General features: G+C 48.5%; 1 protein-coding gene across 4 annotated transcripts in view; it reads left to right on the top strand.

The window, feature by feature from the left end:
* The window catches only part of LRIG1 (leucine rich repeats and immunoglobulin like domains 1), a 127,465-nt gene that overhangs the window by 86,248 nt on the left and 21,945 nt on the right, over nucleotides 1-19,272 (top strand). For 3 of the 4 annotated variants that reach the window (XM_077128764.1, XM_077128763.1, XM_077128761.1), the window contains exons 4-9: nucleotides 5,299-5,436; nucleotides 7,296-7,439; nucleotides 8,941-9,084; nucleotides 11,333-11,476; nucleotides 14,236-14,379; nucleotides 16,155-16,235. In XM_077128764.1, coding sequence (XP_076984879.1) covers nucleotides 5,299-5,436; nucleotides 7,296-7,439; nucleotides 8,941-9,084; nucleotides 11,333-11,476; nucleotides 14,236-14,379; nucleotides 16,155-16,235 — 795 coding nt within the window. The remainder of the gene's footprint in view (nucleotides 1-5,298; nucleotides 5,437-7,295; nucleotides 7,440-8,940; nucleotides 9,085-11,332; nucleotides 11,477-14,235; nucleotides 14,380-16,154; nucleotides 16,236-19,272) is intronic. The other variant, XM_077128762.1, reaches the window with a different exon arrangement.

The following is a 19,272-nucleotide window of genomic DNA, read 5'->3' on the forward strand; positions in this document are numbered from 1 at the left end:
CGTCATGGAATAATCATTTATGATAAGAAGATTTAAATGTTGGTCTCACATGCCTCCCTCTGTTTTACTGTCTTATTTAATATCAGCTCTGAAAATGTGGCTAAGTGGAGAGCTTATCTTGTGTGTACTGCGCCTTTGAAGACTGGTTTTATTTTTGAAGCCTCTAACAGGTGTTGGTCTAATGGACTCCTGCGGTATTAAGTTCTCCTTGCCCCAGAGGGCAGCCCCAGGGATAAACCGACACTGTGCGTGCGTGTGACGGGCCACCACCCATTCCCCCAGTTCCCGCACCTAGAGAATCACTAGTTTTGTTTGGTGGCAGAGGAAGGCTGAGTTCCCCTGATGAGGCCAGTAAGCAGCAGTCCTGGCAGGGTCCCTCCACGCTCAGTCTCCTCACCTTTTCTTCTGTCAACTTGGTGGGTCCCTTTGTGACTTGACCTTCCCTAGGAATAAAGGTGGTCGCGCCTCCTTTGAATGCACGTCTCAAAGGAAGTGTCCTGTTCTTTCCAGTCTGAATATCAGGGAGTCAGTGCTTTAGCTTCATCTGCTAAAGATGATTTGCTGAGATTTGTTTGCATAAAGCCCTGTGCACCTTGGCCACTCACTCAGGACTGAGGCTGGTCCGTGCTGACCAGTTCGAGTCGATCGAGAAACAGCCACTAACTAGCTTTCACACTGAGCTGAGCCTTGTTAGGGGCTTAGCGGGAAATCTGGGGTCGCACCTTACAGGTCTGGCAGGAGAGCCCTGCGATGGGTGGGGAGACGGGTCTTGTTCCCCTGGGTTTGCATCTGGCTCTTCAGCTGTTATGTGGAGATAATTCGGTTTTTCTGTGATTTCACTGATGCACCCAGGGTACGCTCTGTGATAGGTGTTTAGAGGTGTTTAGTAATTGATCAGCTATTATTTTAAAAAGTTGGAACAGGAGTCAGAAGTTACAGAGACGAGTGTGGGTGGTCTTGTGCAGTGGGCAGTTAGGATGGAGGGAGATGACGACCACATCTGTGTGGGGCTTTAGAAACACGGACACAAAATTCCATGTTTCTGATATCATACATTAACAAATACTTATTTCAAACCTTTAAATATTAGCCATATATGTAACATATTTAAAATCAGTATTTGATTGTCTGAAATAGTACCGTAAGGAGAAATGGTATAAATCAAATGTTTTCCCCAAAGTCTGTTACTCAGTCTTTGATTAACTACTTACTAGTAATATGGCTAGTCACCAGTTAATGAAATAGGAAATACCTATATTTTATATTGTATAAAACTTTGTAGAATAAAATGAAACTTTTGTAAATCAGAAAAAAAATGGCATGGACAGTATCATGAAGGGAAACACCAGGTTGAGTCAGCGCAGCAAACCCCTTTTCATGCCGGCTCACCCTCTGGAGGAGGCGGTGGGAGGCTTCCCCTGTGGGTGTCTGGTACTTGCTGATTCGGAGGGGACAGGCCGGAGTGGGGTGGGCTGGGGGTTGGTGGGTGTGGTTCCGGGCCTTAGGTTTGCTGCGAGAATGAGAAGTGGACCATAATCGGGCTGCTCGGGGTGGGATGTGTTGGCTCTCTGGCCATGCTGAGCCATGCTGAACACCTCAGAACTTGGGAGCTGGGGTTGTTGAAGCAGGGTTCCCCATGGCTTCTCAGTGGCTAGCTTTGATGCTCTCCAGCTGGCACAGACTTGGTTCACGTTTGGGGCTGAGAATGAGGGTTCTAAGTCAGCCCTTTGTTCCTGTGAGCACCAGGCCTGGCTGTTGGTATGAAACGTAGCAGAGGAGTAGACAGGACTCAGTCTTCAACTCATTTTTTCCCCCAGAGTTCCTCCTACAAAGTAAGATTTTAAGCCTTGCTCTGAGGATACAAATATGACTAATAAAACTTAAGAACTCACTTTATTGAGCAACTGCTGCATGTCAGGTCACATCCACCCCATGGGCATAGGAACCTCATGCCCCCTGCTTTGCAGGCAGGTTCCTGCGAGGGCTTGCACCTTTGGAATGGTGCCCAACCAAGAAGGGCTCTCTGTCTTGGAGGAGTCTCCAGGGTCAACAGGGAAATCTCCCATTTGTGAGGCAAGGGATGCCCAGTTCTGCAGGGGTGTAGAGCTGAGAGGTCGGTCAGCTTTCCTGAGCTAGGGGTGTTCAGGATGGGTTTGGGTGGAGCCTTGGGCTGGAGTCTAGAGCAGAGAAAGTAGGGTCAGGGTGATGGGCCTGCAGCAGCAGGTGCATGCTCAGCAGCTGAGAGGGTAGTGTGAGCCCCCAGGACCTCGGCAGGCTCAGTCGTGTCTGGGCAGTACTGCCATGGGTGTTTGGTAAACTCTTTTCTCGCCTTACACTACCTGATTGAATTCATCTGCTTGTGTGGTTTTAATTCTGCTCACATGTTGCTGTGTCCAGCCTCAACTCTCCTGACTTCAGCCTGTATCTACTCTTTATGATTCATTCACAAATATGATTGAGCACCTATTAAGTGCCTCATCATCCCAGTGGCTAGAAGTGCAGCTGTGACCAAAATAGATGCAGATCAGCACCTTCATGGAGCTGTATCCTGGAGGGAGAGAAGATCTTAAATATAAGAATAAAGGAAAACACTATATTAGTATATTAGATGAGGAAAAGGGCTCATGAGAAAAAGCGGGCAAGTGGGTGGAAACGATGTGTGAAGGGGCTTGTGGTTCTAGACAGTAGCCAGGGAAGGCCTTATTGAGAAGGTGCCATTTGAATAAAGATGAGCAGGGTGTGAGGGTGTGAGGCATGCATATTTCTGGGGAAGAGCATTCTAGGCAGTGCGGACAGTGAGTGCAAACGTCCTGGGGCAGCATTCTGCCTGGTGTGTCTGAGGACCAGTGACAGGCCGTATGTGTGGGGTAGAGAACAGGTGAGGCAGTGAGGCCTATGTGTAAGGATTTACCCCTAAGTGAGATGTTAGAGGCATGGTTTAGGCAGAAGAATACTGTGAACTAATTTGTTTTTAACAGGATCCCTCTGGCTCCAAGGTAGGAAATAGACTGTAAGCGGACAAGGATAGAAGGTGTTGCCAATACTCTTCTATCCCAGGTTATCTTACATTTTCAGTCTATGTATGGCATGCCAACTCAGTCCCTGAGTTGCCAAACTAGAAAATTGAAGGTCTGCATTTGATTGCTTCCTATGATACTGTCATCTTCAGGTTCCTGAGGGTCCCTTCTCATTTCTCCTTGCCTCTCTCCATGTTTTAGGCTCTCACCAGTACCACTGTGACGTAGGCTTCTAGCTCCTTCGCTTGGCTTGGGAGCCATGTTTGATGTGGTCCTGCTTGCCCTCTCACTTCAGCGTCCTGCCTTGCCAGCTCCACCTCCTACCCTCCGGAACCTGCCCCAGCACCTTCTTCCAAGCAGCATTGAGCCTTTGGCTCCTTAGTGCCTTTTGCGGTCCTACCTCTTTGACACCCACTCCCATGCACAGTTGTTTCTCATTTCCATGGCTGCTGCTTCTGCTAGCTTGGGAACTTTATCCCAGCGTGGGAAAGAGACCTGGCTCCCTGTAGCACCCTTTATTCAGAGTGTGCCTGGTCCCAGGGCATGCTTGATTCAATGAGTAAATATTCTGAAAAGAAAGAAGAGAAAAGGTGAAAGGCAATGAGACAGCGAGGAGCTGGGGGTGGTGGTGAGAGAAGCATTGGGCGGCTCTCCCAGGCCCTTCAGCTGTGATGGTCTTGCCCATGCTGGAGCCTTCTGTGTGCCACTTGGGGCCAACAGCCCCCTTCCCTTCTTTTCTCAGTCCCCCTCTTTTTTTCCTGGCTCTCTGGCACTGCTTTCAGAGTTCCTGGGTGAAGCCAAAGCATTGCTCAGCTCTTTTGCCTTTATTTCTTGTTCTTCCCCTGCTTTACATAATAAAGGTTTTCTTTTCTTTTCTCTTTCTTTTGGAGAGAGAAAACTGAAGGGACTATCTTCATTAAAGAACTGAATAAAGAACTCAAGGATGTAGCTTTGGAGGAGGGTAAGGGGGCGATGGGAAGAGGATTCTTTCATTTGAGGGAGATTTTGTTGTGTGTGGAATTGTGCCTCTGTACATGGATTTTCGAGTTCAGGCTCCTGGGAGACTTGTGAAAAAAAAAAGAAAAAGAAAAAGAAAAACAAAGGAGTTGATGAGGAGCCCCAGAGCTTCTGGGAAAGAGGTCCTTGTTTATGCCTGTTGGAGCTGATTTGGCGAAGTGTTTGTTTAAAGCAGATGCCACTTTGTAAGTGACGCTTAGCTTACTCTTGTTGTGGTCAAGAATGCTGTGACTGGCTAAAGACCCTGACACTGTTGACTCAGAACTGGCCAGAGTGAGAGCCTGGAACCCGCAGGCCCAGCGCACACCCCAGCGGATTCTTAAGTATCTGAATATTGGAATTAGGGCTGCCGGGACTTGATTTTGCCAGGTAGAGCCAAACCCGAGAGGGGCCCATTCCTTCCAGCCTCCATTAGCATTTGTTTTCTTTTCTCCTGATGAGTGGATATTGGTTGGTTGCTTAGATCGTAGGGATGATGGAAAGGAAATTACAGGCCCAGATAAATCTTGGGTGGAAATAATGCCTTTGCTGGTGGTAGTAAACGCTCTGAACACTTACGTTAACATCTGCCAGATGCTTTAGTGTGGTTTCACGTTGGACAATCATATCCCTGGGAAATGAGGGGCTGTGGTGGTTCCTACCTTCCAGATGAAAAGCACTGTGGCACGGAAAAGTGAAGGCACAAGGCTTTTGAGGGGGTAGAGTCAGGAGGTACAGGGATTTGATTGCAGTTAGAGCCAGCTCCTGCTTTTGTTGTTAGGTTACCAGGGTTTTTGTCATCTCCTTTTTTATTCCAATCCCCTGACCCTATCTCCATGCCTCACACGTGGAAGAGGTTAAGTTGGATTCCATGGAATTCTGGGCCCTGGTGCCCACAGTCTCGTTCTCTATGGGGTTGGCCTGGGTTCTGGAAACCACAGATGTGAGTTAGACAGGGGGAGCAGCACATCCTTTATATAACAGTGCCCACAGGGTGCTCCCAGGCTTCTTGTGGTCTTACGTATCAAAACTTTGTTTTTACCCTTGAGGAGAACAGAAAAATCCAGTGTTCTATCCAGCCCTCAGCCAGCAGATGATAACCTGATGGAGAGAGGAATAGATCACATTTTAGGAATCTCATTGCATTTATAATTTTCTGAAAGAGCAAAACAGCTAAGAAAAAAATGTCCCAAAGAAGTAGCAAGAGACAGTAGTTCTTATGGTTTCTTTGGAGGGAAAAAAAAGAAAAAGAAATGCTCCAGTCACCTCTGTTTGTGTGTTTTAGGCAAAGCAATAAGATTCGCAGTGTGGAGGGGAATCAGCTGAAGCCTTACCTTTCCTTAGAAGTGCTGGATCTGAGTTCAAACAATATCACGGAAGTCCGAAGCAACTGCTTTCCACATGGGCTGCGCGTAAAGGAGCTGTAAGTGCCTCCGTCTGCCACGCACCACTGTCTCTGTGTCCAGGAGGGGTGACGCGCTCACCGCATCCAGGTGGCTGCTTTTGTATCTTCACAGCATGGCTTTGCTGAGTCCTTGGGGATGGTCTGATCTCCCTCAGCCTTCCCCAGCGAGGCACGGTAGGGCACCCATGTCTGTTGTCTTCTCTTTGTCCTGTTTATAGAGCATTTACAAATCTTATAGTGCTCCTCTGACCTTAAAAAAAGACAAGGAAGCTGAGGCAGAGGGTGGCATCATATGTAATTAAAACAATTGGGGGCATTTTTACTCCATTTTGTGGCTTCTCAGGGCCTTTTGGATTTCTTAATGACCCAGCAGGGGGAAAAAATAATTAAAACCTATTATTTAACCCATTGCTTGTTGGTAGGAAAATGTTGGTTTGGGGAAGAAATAGAACATGCAGGCCAAAGAAAGATTTTCTTTTTGCATGTGAGCATTTGGTCTTCCATGCTCGCTGTTCCTGGGGGACATTGGAGATCACTTCTGAGGCTGGTTTTGTGTGACCCTTCTTTTTAGGGAGGTTGTGGCTTGACATACTAACTTTCCAAGTAAAGCCCCGAGGAGAGGAGAATTTCTTTCTTAGGCTGCATCAAGGCACCAGAATTGGAAGCAGGAGGCCTTTTGTTAGACTCCTCCTGCTTTCCAAAAGCTAGGGTGTCCAGCTGCCACCTGACACTTCCTTGCTTGGGACAAAGAAACCATCATCAGCTAAACTGAATTGCAGTGACTTGTTCCTGCATGAAAGCAGGAAGGACTTTCTATTTGGGCATAGATTGGCCAGTCTATCTTAATTGCGCAGACTGTTCTTCTTTAATCTGAAGTGTTAAGGACAAATAGTCCAGCCACATTTGCAGAGAACCCTCATGTGCCCTGTTCTGGGCCAGCGCCCAATGGAGGGACGAAAAGTACTTTATTACCCTATCTTCTCCACTGTGGCAAAAATCTCTGGGCTTTCTCCTTTACGCTTATAGGGGGGAAAAAAGGCAGCATTTGTCCAGAGAAGGTAGAAGGAGAGGTTTGGAGGGCAAGTGTCACAGCAGTGTCTGTCATTTTATTCCCCTCTTTTCTTTCTTTCATTTTTCTCTATTACTGCAGATGTAATTGGCATACACAGCAGTTCACAGATCCTAGGTGTACAATGCAATCTGTTTGAGAAATGGTATCTGCCTTTCCTATATTGTAAGAGGAGGTGCCCCTTATATAATCTGATAAGAATAGGCCCCACTGAAACTTCGTTTGTTTTCTAAAGGAACTCTCTGCAGACCTCTTTAAGAAAATGGTGTTTCTTTGAGGCATTTACAGTTATTAAGATGAATTGGTTTATATGTGTTTTTTATGTAAGTCACAAAATGAGACCCACTTCCAAATTAAAGGTAGTTTCCTCAAATTATTAAGCCTACTCTGTCCTTGCCTCTCAGTTGTCTTCCTTTGGAGGGCTTTTCTCAACAGCCTTGAACCATAAGCCATGGGTCGGTGGGAGGTAAGAAGGCTTCCTGCAGGGGCTGCTGAGGCGGTCCCTGCCTGTGGGGGGCTGGTTGTTGGTGGGCATGTGACTTTCACTCTCCCCCTTTTGGGGTGACCCACACAGCTTGCCGGGCATGAAGCGAGGCTCACCTCGGGCCTTAATGGGACTGTCCTGATAACTCTCTTTCTCTGGCTGCCCATCGGGAGACAAGCCAGGGTGTGCAGCCTCGTGGCGATGAATGTCTGATTGGAAACCTGTCCCTCTGGGTGTGTCTTGTCACATTTCTCCCCCATGGCCAGCTCTGGTGTCTGGCCTCCACCTGACCACTACTTCATTTTCTCCTTTGAATCATTCCAGCAACCTGGCGAGCAATCGGATCGGCACCCTGGAGTCGGGAGCGTTTGATGGGCTGTCACGGTCACTGCTCACGCTCCGCCTGAGCAAGAACAGGCTCACCCAGCTTCCTGTGAAAGCATTCAAGTTGCCCAGGCTGACGCAGCTGTGAGTATGGGGACCGGCGCTCTCATTAAGTCTAGCTGGGCTTTATGGGGGCCAAATTCCCCCCAGGACCTCGAACCAAATGCAACACCCCTCCCTCCCCTGGTAAAGCTCTGCATAAACTGTCATTAATGGCAATGCGGCAACACCTAATAAAAGCAAATTAGGGGCTGGGTCTCATGCTGAAACAGAGATCAGCTGAGTATGTGAGTTCTTGTCCTCACTGGCATTTTGCAGAATAAGATGAAGAATCCTGCTGGTTAGCTGAGGCTCAGGCTATGCAGGTTCAGCTCCTTATGTGTCATAGAAGGAAGTTTTAAGCTGCCCATAAGAATCTCTACCTTGAACCTTCTGGTGCCTGGCAATTCTTGGACAGTTATTGTAGCCAGAGGTGTAATGAGCAAGAGATTAACTATAGTCTCCTAAATCTGGTAAGGCAATTGGTGTATTAAAGCAACAACATAAAAAATTCATTTATTTAGATTTTCGCAAACCAAGGCTGAGTACCCTTCTAGAATTGCACAGGGTTTTGAATTCAGGAAAACCCGTTAATCAAAATCTGATTAAAGTCTCTCTGTTCCTTGGCTTTTTGTTTTTCTCTGTCCTCTTTTTAGCTGAGGAATGTATCTCAGGAAACTAAGCCAATAACAGAGATTTGGATTAAACAAAACAAAACAATTGTTTAGGGCCAGGTCTGTTAGCAAGATGGGGTGAGCCGAGCAAACACAGTGCCTCTGCTACCTCTCCTGCATGGGGCGGCCCAGCTCAGAGCGCTGTCTGGAGGCTTCTCTGCTCAGTTCTTGGAAAAGGACTCATTGACGCTCAGCAGGTTGTGGGAGAGATGGGGTGGGGTGGGCACAGTCATGAGACACTGCAGAAATATTTGGGGAAAACCAGGGGCTTTCTGGTTAACCCCAAGTTCTCCACTGCCTTCCTCCAGTATTATGAATGAATTTAGCTCACCCAGAAATCATGGGATTAAATGTTGTTCCATCACGCTGGGGCTGTAGGTTAAATGGGAGTAGGCGTATGTGTCTCCCTTCCTACCCCAGGTGCAGTGACTTCTTTCCCTACGTAGAGCTCCTATTAAATACCCTGCATGAAACTGCCACTGCCATTCGATACCCAGTGATTAGATTTTAACTGGGTGGAGGCATCTGAGGTAAAAGACTCACTAAAGTTGTTCCCGTCCTGAGCCATGCCCACCTCCTCGCTGCAGTCAGGAATGGTGCTTCATATCCGGGCGCACATTCATGGTGGAGGGGAATGGCTCCTGAGCTCTGCTTCCTTCCTTCATCCACCACCAGTGATCCCCTGCTTAGAGTCGGTGAAGCGAGTGGGGAGGGGGTGTGAGGGGCCTGGATAGGGGTGTGTGGGCTCCTGCTGTGCTCCCTGGCTTGGCTGGAGGCTCTTGTGTGGGCTTGGGAAACCCAGGCAGGGCTGCTCGGGAGTAGGTGGGGAGTGTGGACTGGATGTGCTGAACCTGCTGGCTTGATCTCTTTAGGGACCTCAATCGGAATCGAATCCGGCTGATCGAAGGTCTGACCTTCCAGGGGCTCGACAGTTTGGAGGTGCTCAAACTTCAGCGGAACAATATCAGCAAGCTGACAGATGGTGCCTTCTGGGGCCTGTCCAAGATGCATGTGCTGTGAGTGCAGGGTGGGCTTGGGTGGTGCTAGGACCAAGCTGTGGAGCTGAGGATGTATGCATGGTCAGCTGAGCCCTGGGCTGGTGGGGGCACTTAGTCCCCTGCCTTAAGGGATCCTTTGGACCCAACTCCCTGGACCCATCTAAGTCATGTCTTTGGGGACTGGGCCCCACTCCAGGGTTAGGAAAATTTCTTGGGGCAAGTTTTAGTAGGTTAGATCAGGGGAGTTGGTTGATGGTAGGTCCACTCCATTCTCCACCCCCCCCCCCGCCACTTCCTTAGTGAATAGAGGGATTGTGTAGGGACCCAGTTCCCACATCCTTTTCCCTCTCCCACACACTACAGGAAGTTCCTTCTCTCCCCACTTTTCTGTTTAACAGTCTTTCTTGATGTGCAGGTGGGTCACAATGTATAGTTGAGAGATTTATTTATGTCTTGTGCGCTAATCAAGACACTCTGTACAGATGTTCAGCTTTTATCTAGGGAGAATTCTCTTCTACCAGATGTATACCAGAGCAAACATTTATTTTTAAAATTTTTATTCAAAAGTTATCTAAACACATAGTAAAATAAAATCAGATTGTAAAGAAAAGCAGTCACTGCTCTCTGTCCATTGCCCCCACCCCTACTCCACCTCCATCCTTAGGCTCACTGCTAAGAGGCACTCACTCCCAGCTTCTCATTTGGTTTTTCTGTTTGCTCGTGGTTTCCTCTGAGTGTCAAGTTAATACACCTACACCACTGTTTACCAGCTTGCAATTTCATGCTTTGTAGCCTATGGCTTACTTGCTCATGAGACCCCTTCTCCCTACCAGTTTGTGAAGATTTCACAATTATTTTTATATCCTTAATTTCTTATCTTTGCAAAGAAACCCAAAACCCTAGGTGTGCAGTTCTGTCAACTTTTTGTCTGACTTCATTATCAAAAGCATCTCTTGATGAATGTAGCCCCACCTCTGTCAACTCCCCCCCACACATTTTATTGAGATATGTCCACATACCACTGCTCTGCCTACCACAGTTCTCCATCTTCTCTTTGCTGTACCTCTGGTTTTACATTTTCAAGAAAACTTTTTACGAACACCTTTAAAGCTGTCATTTTGGATTTTGAAGTCCAGGTGATAGTGTGCAGGCATAGACTGAGATTAAAACAGAATTCTCAGAAGAAAATGGAATTAGCACATACTGTTTACTTTTTTGGTTGAACATATTTGCCCAAATTGGGATCTTATAGATTATTTATAAATTGATTACTTACTTCCTGAGCATTGGCAGAAAGTAAGGTAGTTGTCTGCCTTCCCAAAGCCCCTGTAACATAGAGCAAAATTTGAATTGGTAACTTTTATTAGAGAGGTCAGTCATATGGGGTAGAATCATCCTTGGCTTGGGTGTCCTGTGTGGAGAAGCATGGTGATAGCGTACATACATAATACACCTGCTGAAAACTAAGTCCTAAGCACCATTATTGGCATGTGTTTCCTTATTTCTTCTCACAGCAGCCCTATGAAGCCATACCCTTGATACCTTCAATTTATAGATGCTCAGGTTTATTGAGCCAGCAAGTGCCAAAATTAGGGTTTAACCCAAGTAGTCTGACCCAGAGCTAAAGCTGTGCATGTCTCTTAGCTCAGTGGTACAGAGCCCAGAGTTTGTTAGCCAGACCTGGGCTTTAGTTCTGGCCCCTCCACTACTTGCAAGATATAGAATCTTAGGTTATTTAGCTGCTCTCAGCCTCTGCTTCCTCATCTGTAAGATGGGCTAATAGATGCTCCCTGCTCCTTGTGCCTTTAATATGGGGTGCCCTCTGGTTGGCACTCCTGTGCCTGTTTGTTTGTTTCATTCACTTTACTCATCCCTGATGTAAAGGTTACTTCTAGGAAGCTTTCCCTGTCCTGTAAGCTCCCTAAGTCTGTCTTGGCGCTCACCACCATTTGTTGTTTTCCCCGCCTTCTCCCACATCTTGCACACACATATGCTCACACGCACTCTCTCTGTCATTCATTCATTCACTTACAAAAGCAGACTCTGCACTTCTCTCATGCTTTGATATATCCTCTGTGCCAGTCACAGTACCTGAGGCCGAGCAGCTGCCTGGGTGCTGTTTGCTGGGTGAGCATATCAGATCTGCTTGTCAGGTAGAGGGCTTAGCGGTACCTGACTGGCACGCCAGTCTGCTGGTGTCAAGTCCTACTAGCTACCACTAGTTGGTATGGGACTGGCCTCACCCTGGGGGTGGCTGTCGTTGCAGGCATCTGGAGTACAACAGCCTGGTGGAGGTGAACAGCGGCTCACTGTATGGCCTCACGGCCCTGCACCAGCTCCACCTCAGTAACAACTCCATCTCTCGCATTAACCGCGACGGCTGGAGCTTCTGCCAGAAACTGCATGAGCTGTGAGTGTCCTTTGGGTTTGGACTGAGGTGTGGGTGTGGGTGTGGGTGGGGAGACACAGTGTTGCTGAGTTCTCTATAGCCCAGAGAGCTCTAGGCCTGACTGATTCCATGGCACAGTGGCCTGGGGAGGGCTCAGGCTGTCCGGGAGCTTGGACACAGGCCGGCCAGTGGCCTGTCCTGGAAGGAGCAGCCTGCCTACAGCAGGACCCAGAGGCAGCAAGCAGACCCCAGTCTCCTCTCTGCTGCCCCTGGCTTTTTGATTAGTAGGGGCTAGACCCCTGCAGAGAGCCTTTGCCTCAACCCCCCCCCCCACCTTCACCCCCAACCCTGAGGTTCTCCAAGGCAGCCAGCCAGGTTGCAGAAGGGCAACCCAACGAAGAGTTTTTAGTGCAGCTATTTTGAAATTGACTGTTCTGTAATGGCCACACCAAATAACACACACTTCTTTAGTGAAAGTGGTTATTTGGTTATTTGTGCTTAAACACAGAAAGGAGATTTTGACTAGTACAATAGAACCAAGATGTGGTGACATATCAACAGTGGAGCAGCTTACATGCCCTCATAGTTTTTGCCTTTCTTCCTTTAGACAAAACTGCCAAGGTATAAGACCCTTCCTTTTTCCCATTTTACCTGTCAGGGGCCTGGTAGCAAGGTCCCTCTTGCTGTCACGTAGGTGTACCTCCATCTCACTTACAGATCTTCAGCCCCCCTTGTTCCTTTTATTGATTCCACAGACTAGGCTCCTAGGTAGCTGCTGAGACTTCCTGAGCTAGTACCTGAAATTTCCTGAGACTACTAATAATTAACACTTCCTGGACGGGGATGGGGTTTACCCTGGGAACCTGTCATGCCAGGGTTATTGATAATGAAAGTAGCACAACCAGGGACTCAGTTAACATATTCAGACCAGTTCTGTTCCACCCCGGGATGATTGGGATTTTTTGGAGGGAGAGGGGGAGGGTGGTGGTGGCTGGTAGAAACAGGTCCTCACTGTGTTTGTTCTTTCAGTTTCTTGTTTGCCAATCCTGGCTCCTGGTCCAGTAGGTTCCTTTATTCCTTAAGCGGATTTGGGTATTTTTTTTTTCTAGTCTTAAATGTAGGAAACGATTCACCCACTGAAGTAAATGATTGTCAGAGTGCCAGACCACTTTCTTGTCTCTATCTTAAACTTACCAAGGGGATGTTCAAACTTCATGTTGGTTTTTACAGCTGGGGTTTTAATCTGTTCTTCTGTGTCCCACCCCTCACCCCTTCTTCCTCTTTCTCCCTCCTGTGTACCCTCTCCCCCATCCCCTGCCCCTCAGTCATGAGTTTATATTTCAGCAAGGCCATCATTATCCAGTGAAAAATCAATAATCCTACCTCTGTTTTTGTATTCACTTTCCTTGGATTTTTTTAATGTGTGTGTATTAGTGTCAACAGCTTGGATTTAGCTTCCTGGCACCTCAGGACAACACAGTTGTATGGTATTTTTATGTGGGTGTCAGGTGGCTTCTAACAGGCTCTTGACCCAGCTGTGGCAGTGCTTGCATCCCAGGACACATTGTTTTCTGTCGGCCAAGGCAGCAAGCTGTGGGGAGGCAGAAGACGACTTCTGGATCCCTCCAGCCTGTCTGGAGGATGAGAAGCACCTGAGGGTGTGTAAGCCCCTGGTGTACAAGGCACACCTACTCTGAGCAGCCCTTTGGGCTTCCTGTGCATCCCCCCAGCTGGTGAGCAGTGTGAAGCTGGCTGCTGTGCCCGTTCCAAGTGGGGCAGAGAAGGTCCTATATCCGCGTAACCTCGGAGCCAGATTTAGGGTTACTTTCCCGCATGTGTTTCCTCCCCTTTCACTGCAGGTGAGGATGTAATTCTGATTTCTTGCCAGGTGTTCGTGACTGACAGACACCGTGACTTTTATTTCCCCAGGAGGGAAAGAATTGTTGCTGTACCCTGCTGCCTGCTGGCTGTGCAGCTTTCATTATCAATAACCCTGGCATGATAAGGGTAACCAAGGCAAACCCCCTCTCTGTCCAGGAGAGAGTATTAATTATTGTAAATCTCAGGACAACTTCCGCATTTAGTTTCCTCCTTCCTGTCCAGTCTGCATTTCCCATTTTTTCTGACATAGCTGACTGGCCTACCAGATAGCCGCCCTGGGGCTGTGTCAGAGGTAGAGGGGAATGGTGTCACGAAGGCCTGTTTGGGTCTGGCAGCCAGGGAAGGTGTATGGCTGGTCCTTGTGCTGCGTACAGTGGGCGGGTCCTGCTAAGAGGCTGACTTGGATGGGGGTCAGGAAGCCTGGGCCCGAGCCCTAGGTCTGGGGGGTCGCATCGGGTCAGGTGGGCAGTGCTCCTGGGGAAGGCCTGTCTGGGGCAGTGGCTCAAGGTGCCCTCTGCTGGCTCATCTAGGGAGCCTGGCTGCCACACTGTGGTTGGCAGGTCCTGCCCAGATCCCGGGTCGCTGCAGTGAGAAGTCTTTATTAACCTGGTTCTGAGTCAGGACCTGCCACTGACTCTGGCTTGGAGTGTCTGGAGGCTTGAGGCTTCCTCGGTTCTGTGACTCGTGTTGTCCTCACGGATCCCCCCTTCCCCATGGCCTACAAGACTAGCCCGGTCACGCTGTCTGGACTTTGGGCCTAATTAGTTGTGCCATTGGGATTCTTGTAGTCTGTCTGTGAGTGAGTGCCATTTCCCACCTTCACACCTGTGCCTCAACATTCAGGAAAGGAGAGGGCGTGTGATGTGATGATGCCCTATGCTTTCCCCCTCTCCCCTCAGAATCCTGTCCTTCAATAACCTCACCCGGTTAGACGAGGAGAGCCTGGCCGACTTGAGTAGCCTGAATGTCCTGCGACTCAGCCACAACTCCATCAGCCACATTGCAGAAGGCGCCTTCAGGGGACTCAAAAACCTGCGAGTCTTGTACGTCTTTCATGGTTGGGTTGATGGAAGGAAGTGGGGGTACCCAGCTGGGAGGGCAGCAACCACTTTATTGAATCCCATTCTAATTGGCTTTGAGTCAGAATTGGCTCTAAAGGTAAACAGCTATGTGTACAGTCTGATTATATAAATCAACTGAAACGGGACTGGTTGTGCAGAAAAATGTCTCTTGCTCCCCTCAGAGTTCAAGAGTGGTGACAGCTCTTAGACAGAGCATTGCTACCAGGTGGTAATTCTTACAGTGTGCTTGGTAGGTCCGTGAAGTCCTGTGGTTGGGACAGTTTCTTCAGGCTGAGATTTTCGAGCATTCCCGGGGTCACCCCAGTGTAAAGCCCCCAAAGCGGGTGGGGGCATATGGTTTCCAAAAGACAGTGGGTCCTGGTTCTGCAGACTCTTTCCCAGGAGCGCCCCACTGCAGAGAGAGCGGCCTGTTGTAATTGAGTCGGGAGGAAGGCTTTTGCACGTGCACCTGGTGGAGAAGAGCAGGGGCGGCTTTAATACTGAGCCACTGTTGGGGAGTGTGAAAGAGGCTGGACGCCGAGCTGTTCAAGCCGAGGTCAGCTTGGGAGGCCCTGCAAGGCCTGATTAACAAGGCCGGGAACATTCAGACTGAGTGGGCCAGAAGGAAGAGAAAAACTTTGGCAGCCAGTGCTGGAAGCAGGAGACAGGCACACAAAGCCACAGCCCCAGGTCCCTGGGTTTCAGTATGAAGATAAATAGAGAGGAACCCATTGAAAGGAATCCCTTCCAGCAGCAGAGTCTTAGCTCTTTGAGCTTCCTGCTATGGAACAAAGGACACTTTTCAGTCAGAGCTCCCTTCCCTGCTGGCAGTGTGGATTCCTTCTTGAGGCCACTAGCAGGACCCCTTCTGTTTCTGGCCTACATCTGCAGAGGCTCAGAAGAGGAAAGTTTGGGAACCAAGAACCTTGTGGGAAGTTGGAGAGGCTGAATGTGTGGCAGAGTGGGGGCCTCTTGGCCAGGCGGGACATTTCGCCCAGGAATTGTGGATGTGACCTGCCTTGGAAGCGGGGGAAGGAAGCTGATTCATTGGCCTTGTGATTTGCTTTGTTAGAGGAGACTGGGCTGAGAAGTTGGCTTCGTCCCTCTGATCCTGGCAAGTGGGTCACAGGTCTGACTCAGCACCCAGATGTCTCCTCTGGCTCAGTTAGCCGCCTGTGAAGGCTTTGTGAAGACGTGGGGATTCTGGGGACCAAACCCACTTGCCCACATGGAGGGCCCCTTGCCAAGCTTCTTTCTTGGCTGTCCCTTTTTATCCTGTGCCTTTCACAGTTTCTTGGTCAAGTTCGGAAAAGGGACTCTGGCTTGTGTGGGAGCAGAGAGGAACCTTAAGGAACACTTCGGGCTGATTCTTGGTGCCAAGGGCCAGATGTCCTCTCCCTGGAGGTGGCTTTCCCGTCCGCTGCCTGCACCCCCTCCGTTCCCTGGGGCTCGGTCTTGGCTGACTGGGAAGCAGCAGATGAGGTGTAGGGAAACTTCATGTTTTAGGCATGTGTCAGCTCTGTTGGAACGCTGAGAAAGTCAGGCTGCATTGCATGGTATGCAAAATTGGGCTTCTCGGGGCTCATTGATCACTCTTTTCTGAATCAAACATTATGGCAGGGCACCTTGAGTGCACTTAAATGTCCTCAGCCTCACGGTTCCAAAACCTTTGTTTAGTGAATGAAGGTTTTGATCCCCCCCCTTCATGTTGAAGAACTCAGACTGTCTGGTGAGCTCTCTTTCTGTCTTCTTCCTAGGGATCTGGACCATAATGAGATTTCAGGCACCATAGAGGACACCAGTGGAGCTTTTATGGGGCTCGACAGTCTGAGTAAGCTGTGAGTATCTGCGCGTCCCATGGAGTTCTCATATGGCGTTCCTTTTTTGGCCCAGACAGCGGAGAGCTGGCTCCTGCATGCATCTTCTTTTGTTGGGGAGAGAAAGCTGAAAGCAGAAGACACCCGTCTTCTGACTTGTCCAGTGGTCTTTTTGCTGCTCTGGGCTTTGGTTTCCTTGGGGCCAAAGACCACACCCAGTGTCCATTGGCTATTGGATTTTCTCTCTTCCCTAACATGTGATTCCCATGAAAGCAGCCACATTTTTTGTTGTTCTTTTCACAGAGGAGTCTGGCTCTGTGACTCAGTTTCTAGAATCTGTAAAATGTTAGAAGCTGAGTTACCTTGTAATGCTTTTGAGGATTCTGTCAATATTTTCAGTGTCAATTATAGAGTATTAGTACTACCTATTTGTAAGGGTATTTAAAATAACTGAAATTTGATGGTTACTCTGCTAGTCACTTGTGTATGGTTTAATATATCTGGCAGTCTCTATATATGCTGCCTTATATAGTTGAGGAAACAGTGAAGGGATTGTGGCCAAGACCATGTAACTGGCAAGTGGCACCATCAGGATTTTCTGGTCTGATTCCAAAACCATGTTCTTTCTCCCTTGTCCCACCCAGTTTCTCACTGCATCTGGCCTCACTGCTCACAGTACCTTCTGCAGACACTGCCCAGGAACATCCGGGTGCGGAATTGGAGTGCTTGTTCACTGTTTATTAGCAGCTCAGGGAGAAGGCTTGGAGAGGGCTGTTCCCATTGGTAGTGAACTGAGCAAGATCCCGCCCTGCCTCCAAAGTGCAAGTGTAAAGTAAATATTTGTAAAGCAGCATTGGCTCTCGAGGCTTTAGGAAAGCCTGTGGTGGGAGAGTCTTTTTGTGTAGCAAATGCTTCTAGGTTGTTTAGTATGGTTTTCCACACCGGTTAGGAGAGTGCTGATTAAGAATAAGCTATTTTGAGACTGTGGATTGTGTTTCTTCCTGAGCATCCTGTACTCTGATAGTACATCAGAAATGCCTGTCAGTCTTTCCTCTTTTTCTTTCCTGAGCCTATCCCCACCCCAGTCCCCTACCCTTTGACTCACACATGGGAAAAGCCAGGAGCAGCAAGGTGGCCTGGGGCATAGGCCTGTTTTGTGAGAGTGTGTGTATGTATGTGTGTTTCTGACATGTTATTCAATGTACTGTCCTTATGGTTCATTCACCAAGTTGTATGCCTTGCAACTTCATTCCTTCTTGCAGCCACTCAGTAGTCCTTTATATGTAAACAGCACAGTTCCCCCTTCCATTCCTCAGTATCGTAGACCTGTTATTAACAGAGCCACAGGCTTGGAGTGTGGCTGGTGCTTGTGGTTGTGGAAAGCATCAGCGCAGTCACTGAACACAAGCCTAATTATTTGCTGCCTAACTCGCCTCACCTTGGAGCTAACTGAGGAGTGAAGTAGGGAATGGACGTTCTATGGGGCATGTCCATCGAGTAGAACCTGGAGTTTTGGTTCTCAGGTGTCTTGGACTCCCAGCAGGCTCCCCCCTGGCCCTGCCTCCCTGAGGAGACAGCCCATGTGAATAGGCTGCCCTCCGACTGCCAGGCTTCCAGCTGTGCATGAATCAGCCTACACTCTTAGCCGCTTGCTGCCTCTGTGTTCCCTTGTCTTTTCACCTTCTTGGACCTGCAGGACTAGTTCAGCGGTTCTATCTAAATTTCCACGATGTTGGAGTTAATCTTCTCATTTGAGTTACTCCAGCCTGGGCTCCACTAAAGCACTGGTCTCCAAAGTGACCTAAAATAATACAGAGTCTCAGTCTGCCTTAATCCACCCCGCACCACTGAATCAGAATCTTGGGGCTTGAGGATCTGCACACAATTTTTTAAAAAGACAGATAATTTAGGGAAATTGGGATATTGGCAGTAATTCCTAAAAATGACTGAATATGTACAATTATTTTAGGTGTCTTGGTATTGTGGTTATGCTGTAAAAGAAAAAAAATTCCTTATTGTATTGGCTAAAAAACAAAAAGATATGATATCTGCAAATTGGATTCTAAATTACCCAGGTCTGGAGATGTGTGAAGGGTACATGGGGTTCCATGATACTCTTCTATCTACCTAAGTAGTGTTTAGAATTTTCCACATGTAAAAAAGAAAGAGAAGCAAATACTTCCACATGATCCTGGTTCAGAGCTCTAGTTAAAAATCTCTGGGTTGGGCATGTGGTAGGTGTTGAGTACACATTTGTGGAATGAAGGAATGAGAGAAGAAATGCTGCTTTTGATTTCTTCCTCCACTTGGCCTCCTCGGAGCATTGCCAGGAGCCTCAGTTGTGTGAACGTGGCTGGGAGAATGGCCACAAGGCTCAGTTGCCTGTTGCAGCAGCCTGGTGCCTGTGGGGCTCTTGGGAAGTGGAAGTGCATCAGCAGAGTGAAGGGCTGTGCCTCCAGGGCTGTCCTTTGGACTGATACACCACGAAGATACACCTGAGCCCTTTGGTCAGGGCTTGCCTTGGAAGAGCTTGTGGGGGGCGTTAGGATCTATCTTACCTTAGATTGTGAAGAGGGAAACTCTTTCTGGCCTTCACTGAGTTATTCAAGGACCTGGGGTCCTTCCCACCCGGCAAGAGGCGAGACTTAAATCACAGTGAATAGAAGAGAGCAGCAGGGCCGTAAAAGGCCCATGAAGATTGGGTTGCTTTGGGCCAGCCTTCATTTTTCCGGCTGCTGCATACAACTCGTTTCGTTTTTGAAACTGCAGCTCCTTGGAAAGGCAAGAATGCTCCTAGGGCGTGGTATGTTGCTCTCTGCACCCTTGTTTGCCTGTGATAATTATACTCACCTACCTCAGGGCCCCTGTTTTGGAATGTTTATGGAACACCTGCTGGGGGGCTGCCTAGTGTCACCGTCTGCGAGGAGGGAGGGGAGAATTTCTGGCCTGCAGATTAGCATTGGAGAGGAGCAGTTAGTCCCTTTGCCTGCCCCTGGGTTCCAGCTCTCTCTGAGGCATTCCTCCAGAGGGAGGGGGATTGAGTTCCATGTGGGAGGCG

Source organism: Tamandua tetradactyla, chromosome 15, assembly GCF_023851605.1.
Source record: "Tamandua tetradactyla isolate mTamTet1 chromosome 15, mTamTet1.pri, whole genome shotgun sequence".
NCBI classification, from domain to species: domain Eukaryota; kingdom Metazoa; phylum Chordata; class Mammalia; order Pilosa; family Myrmecophagidae; genus Tamandua; species Tamandua tetradactyla.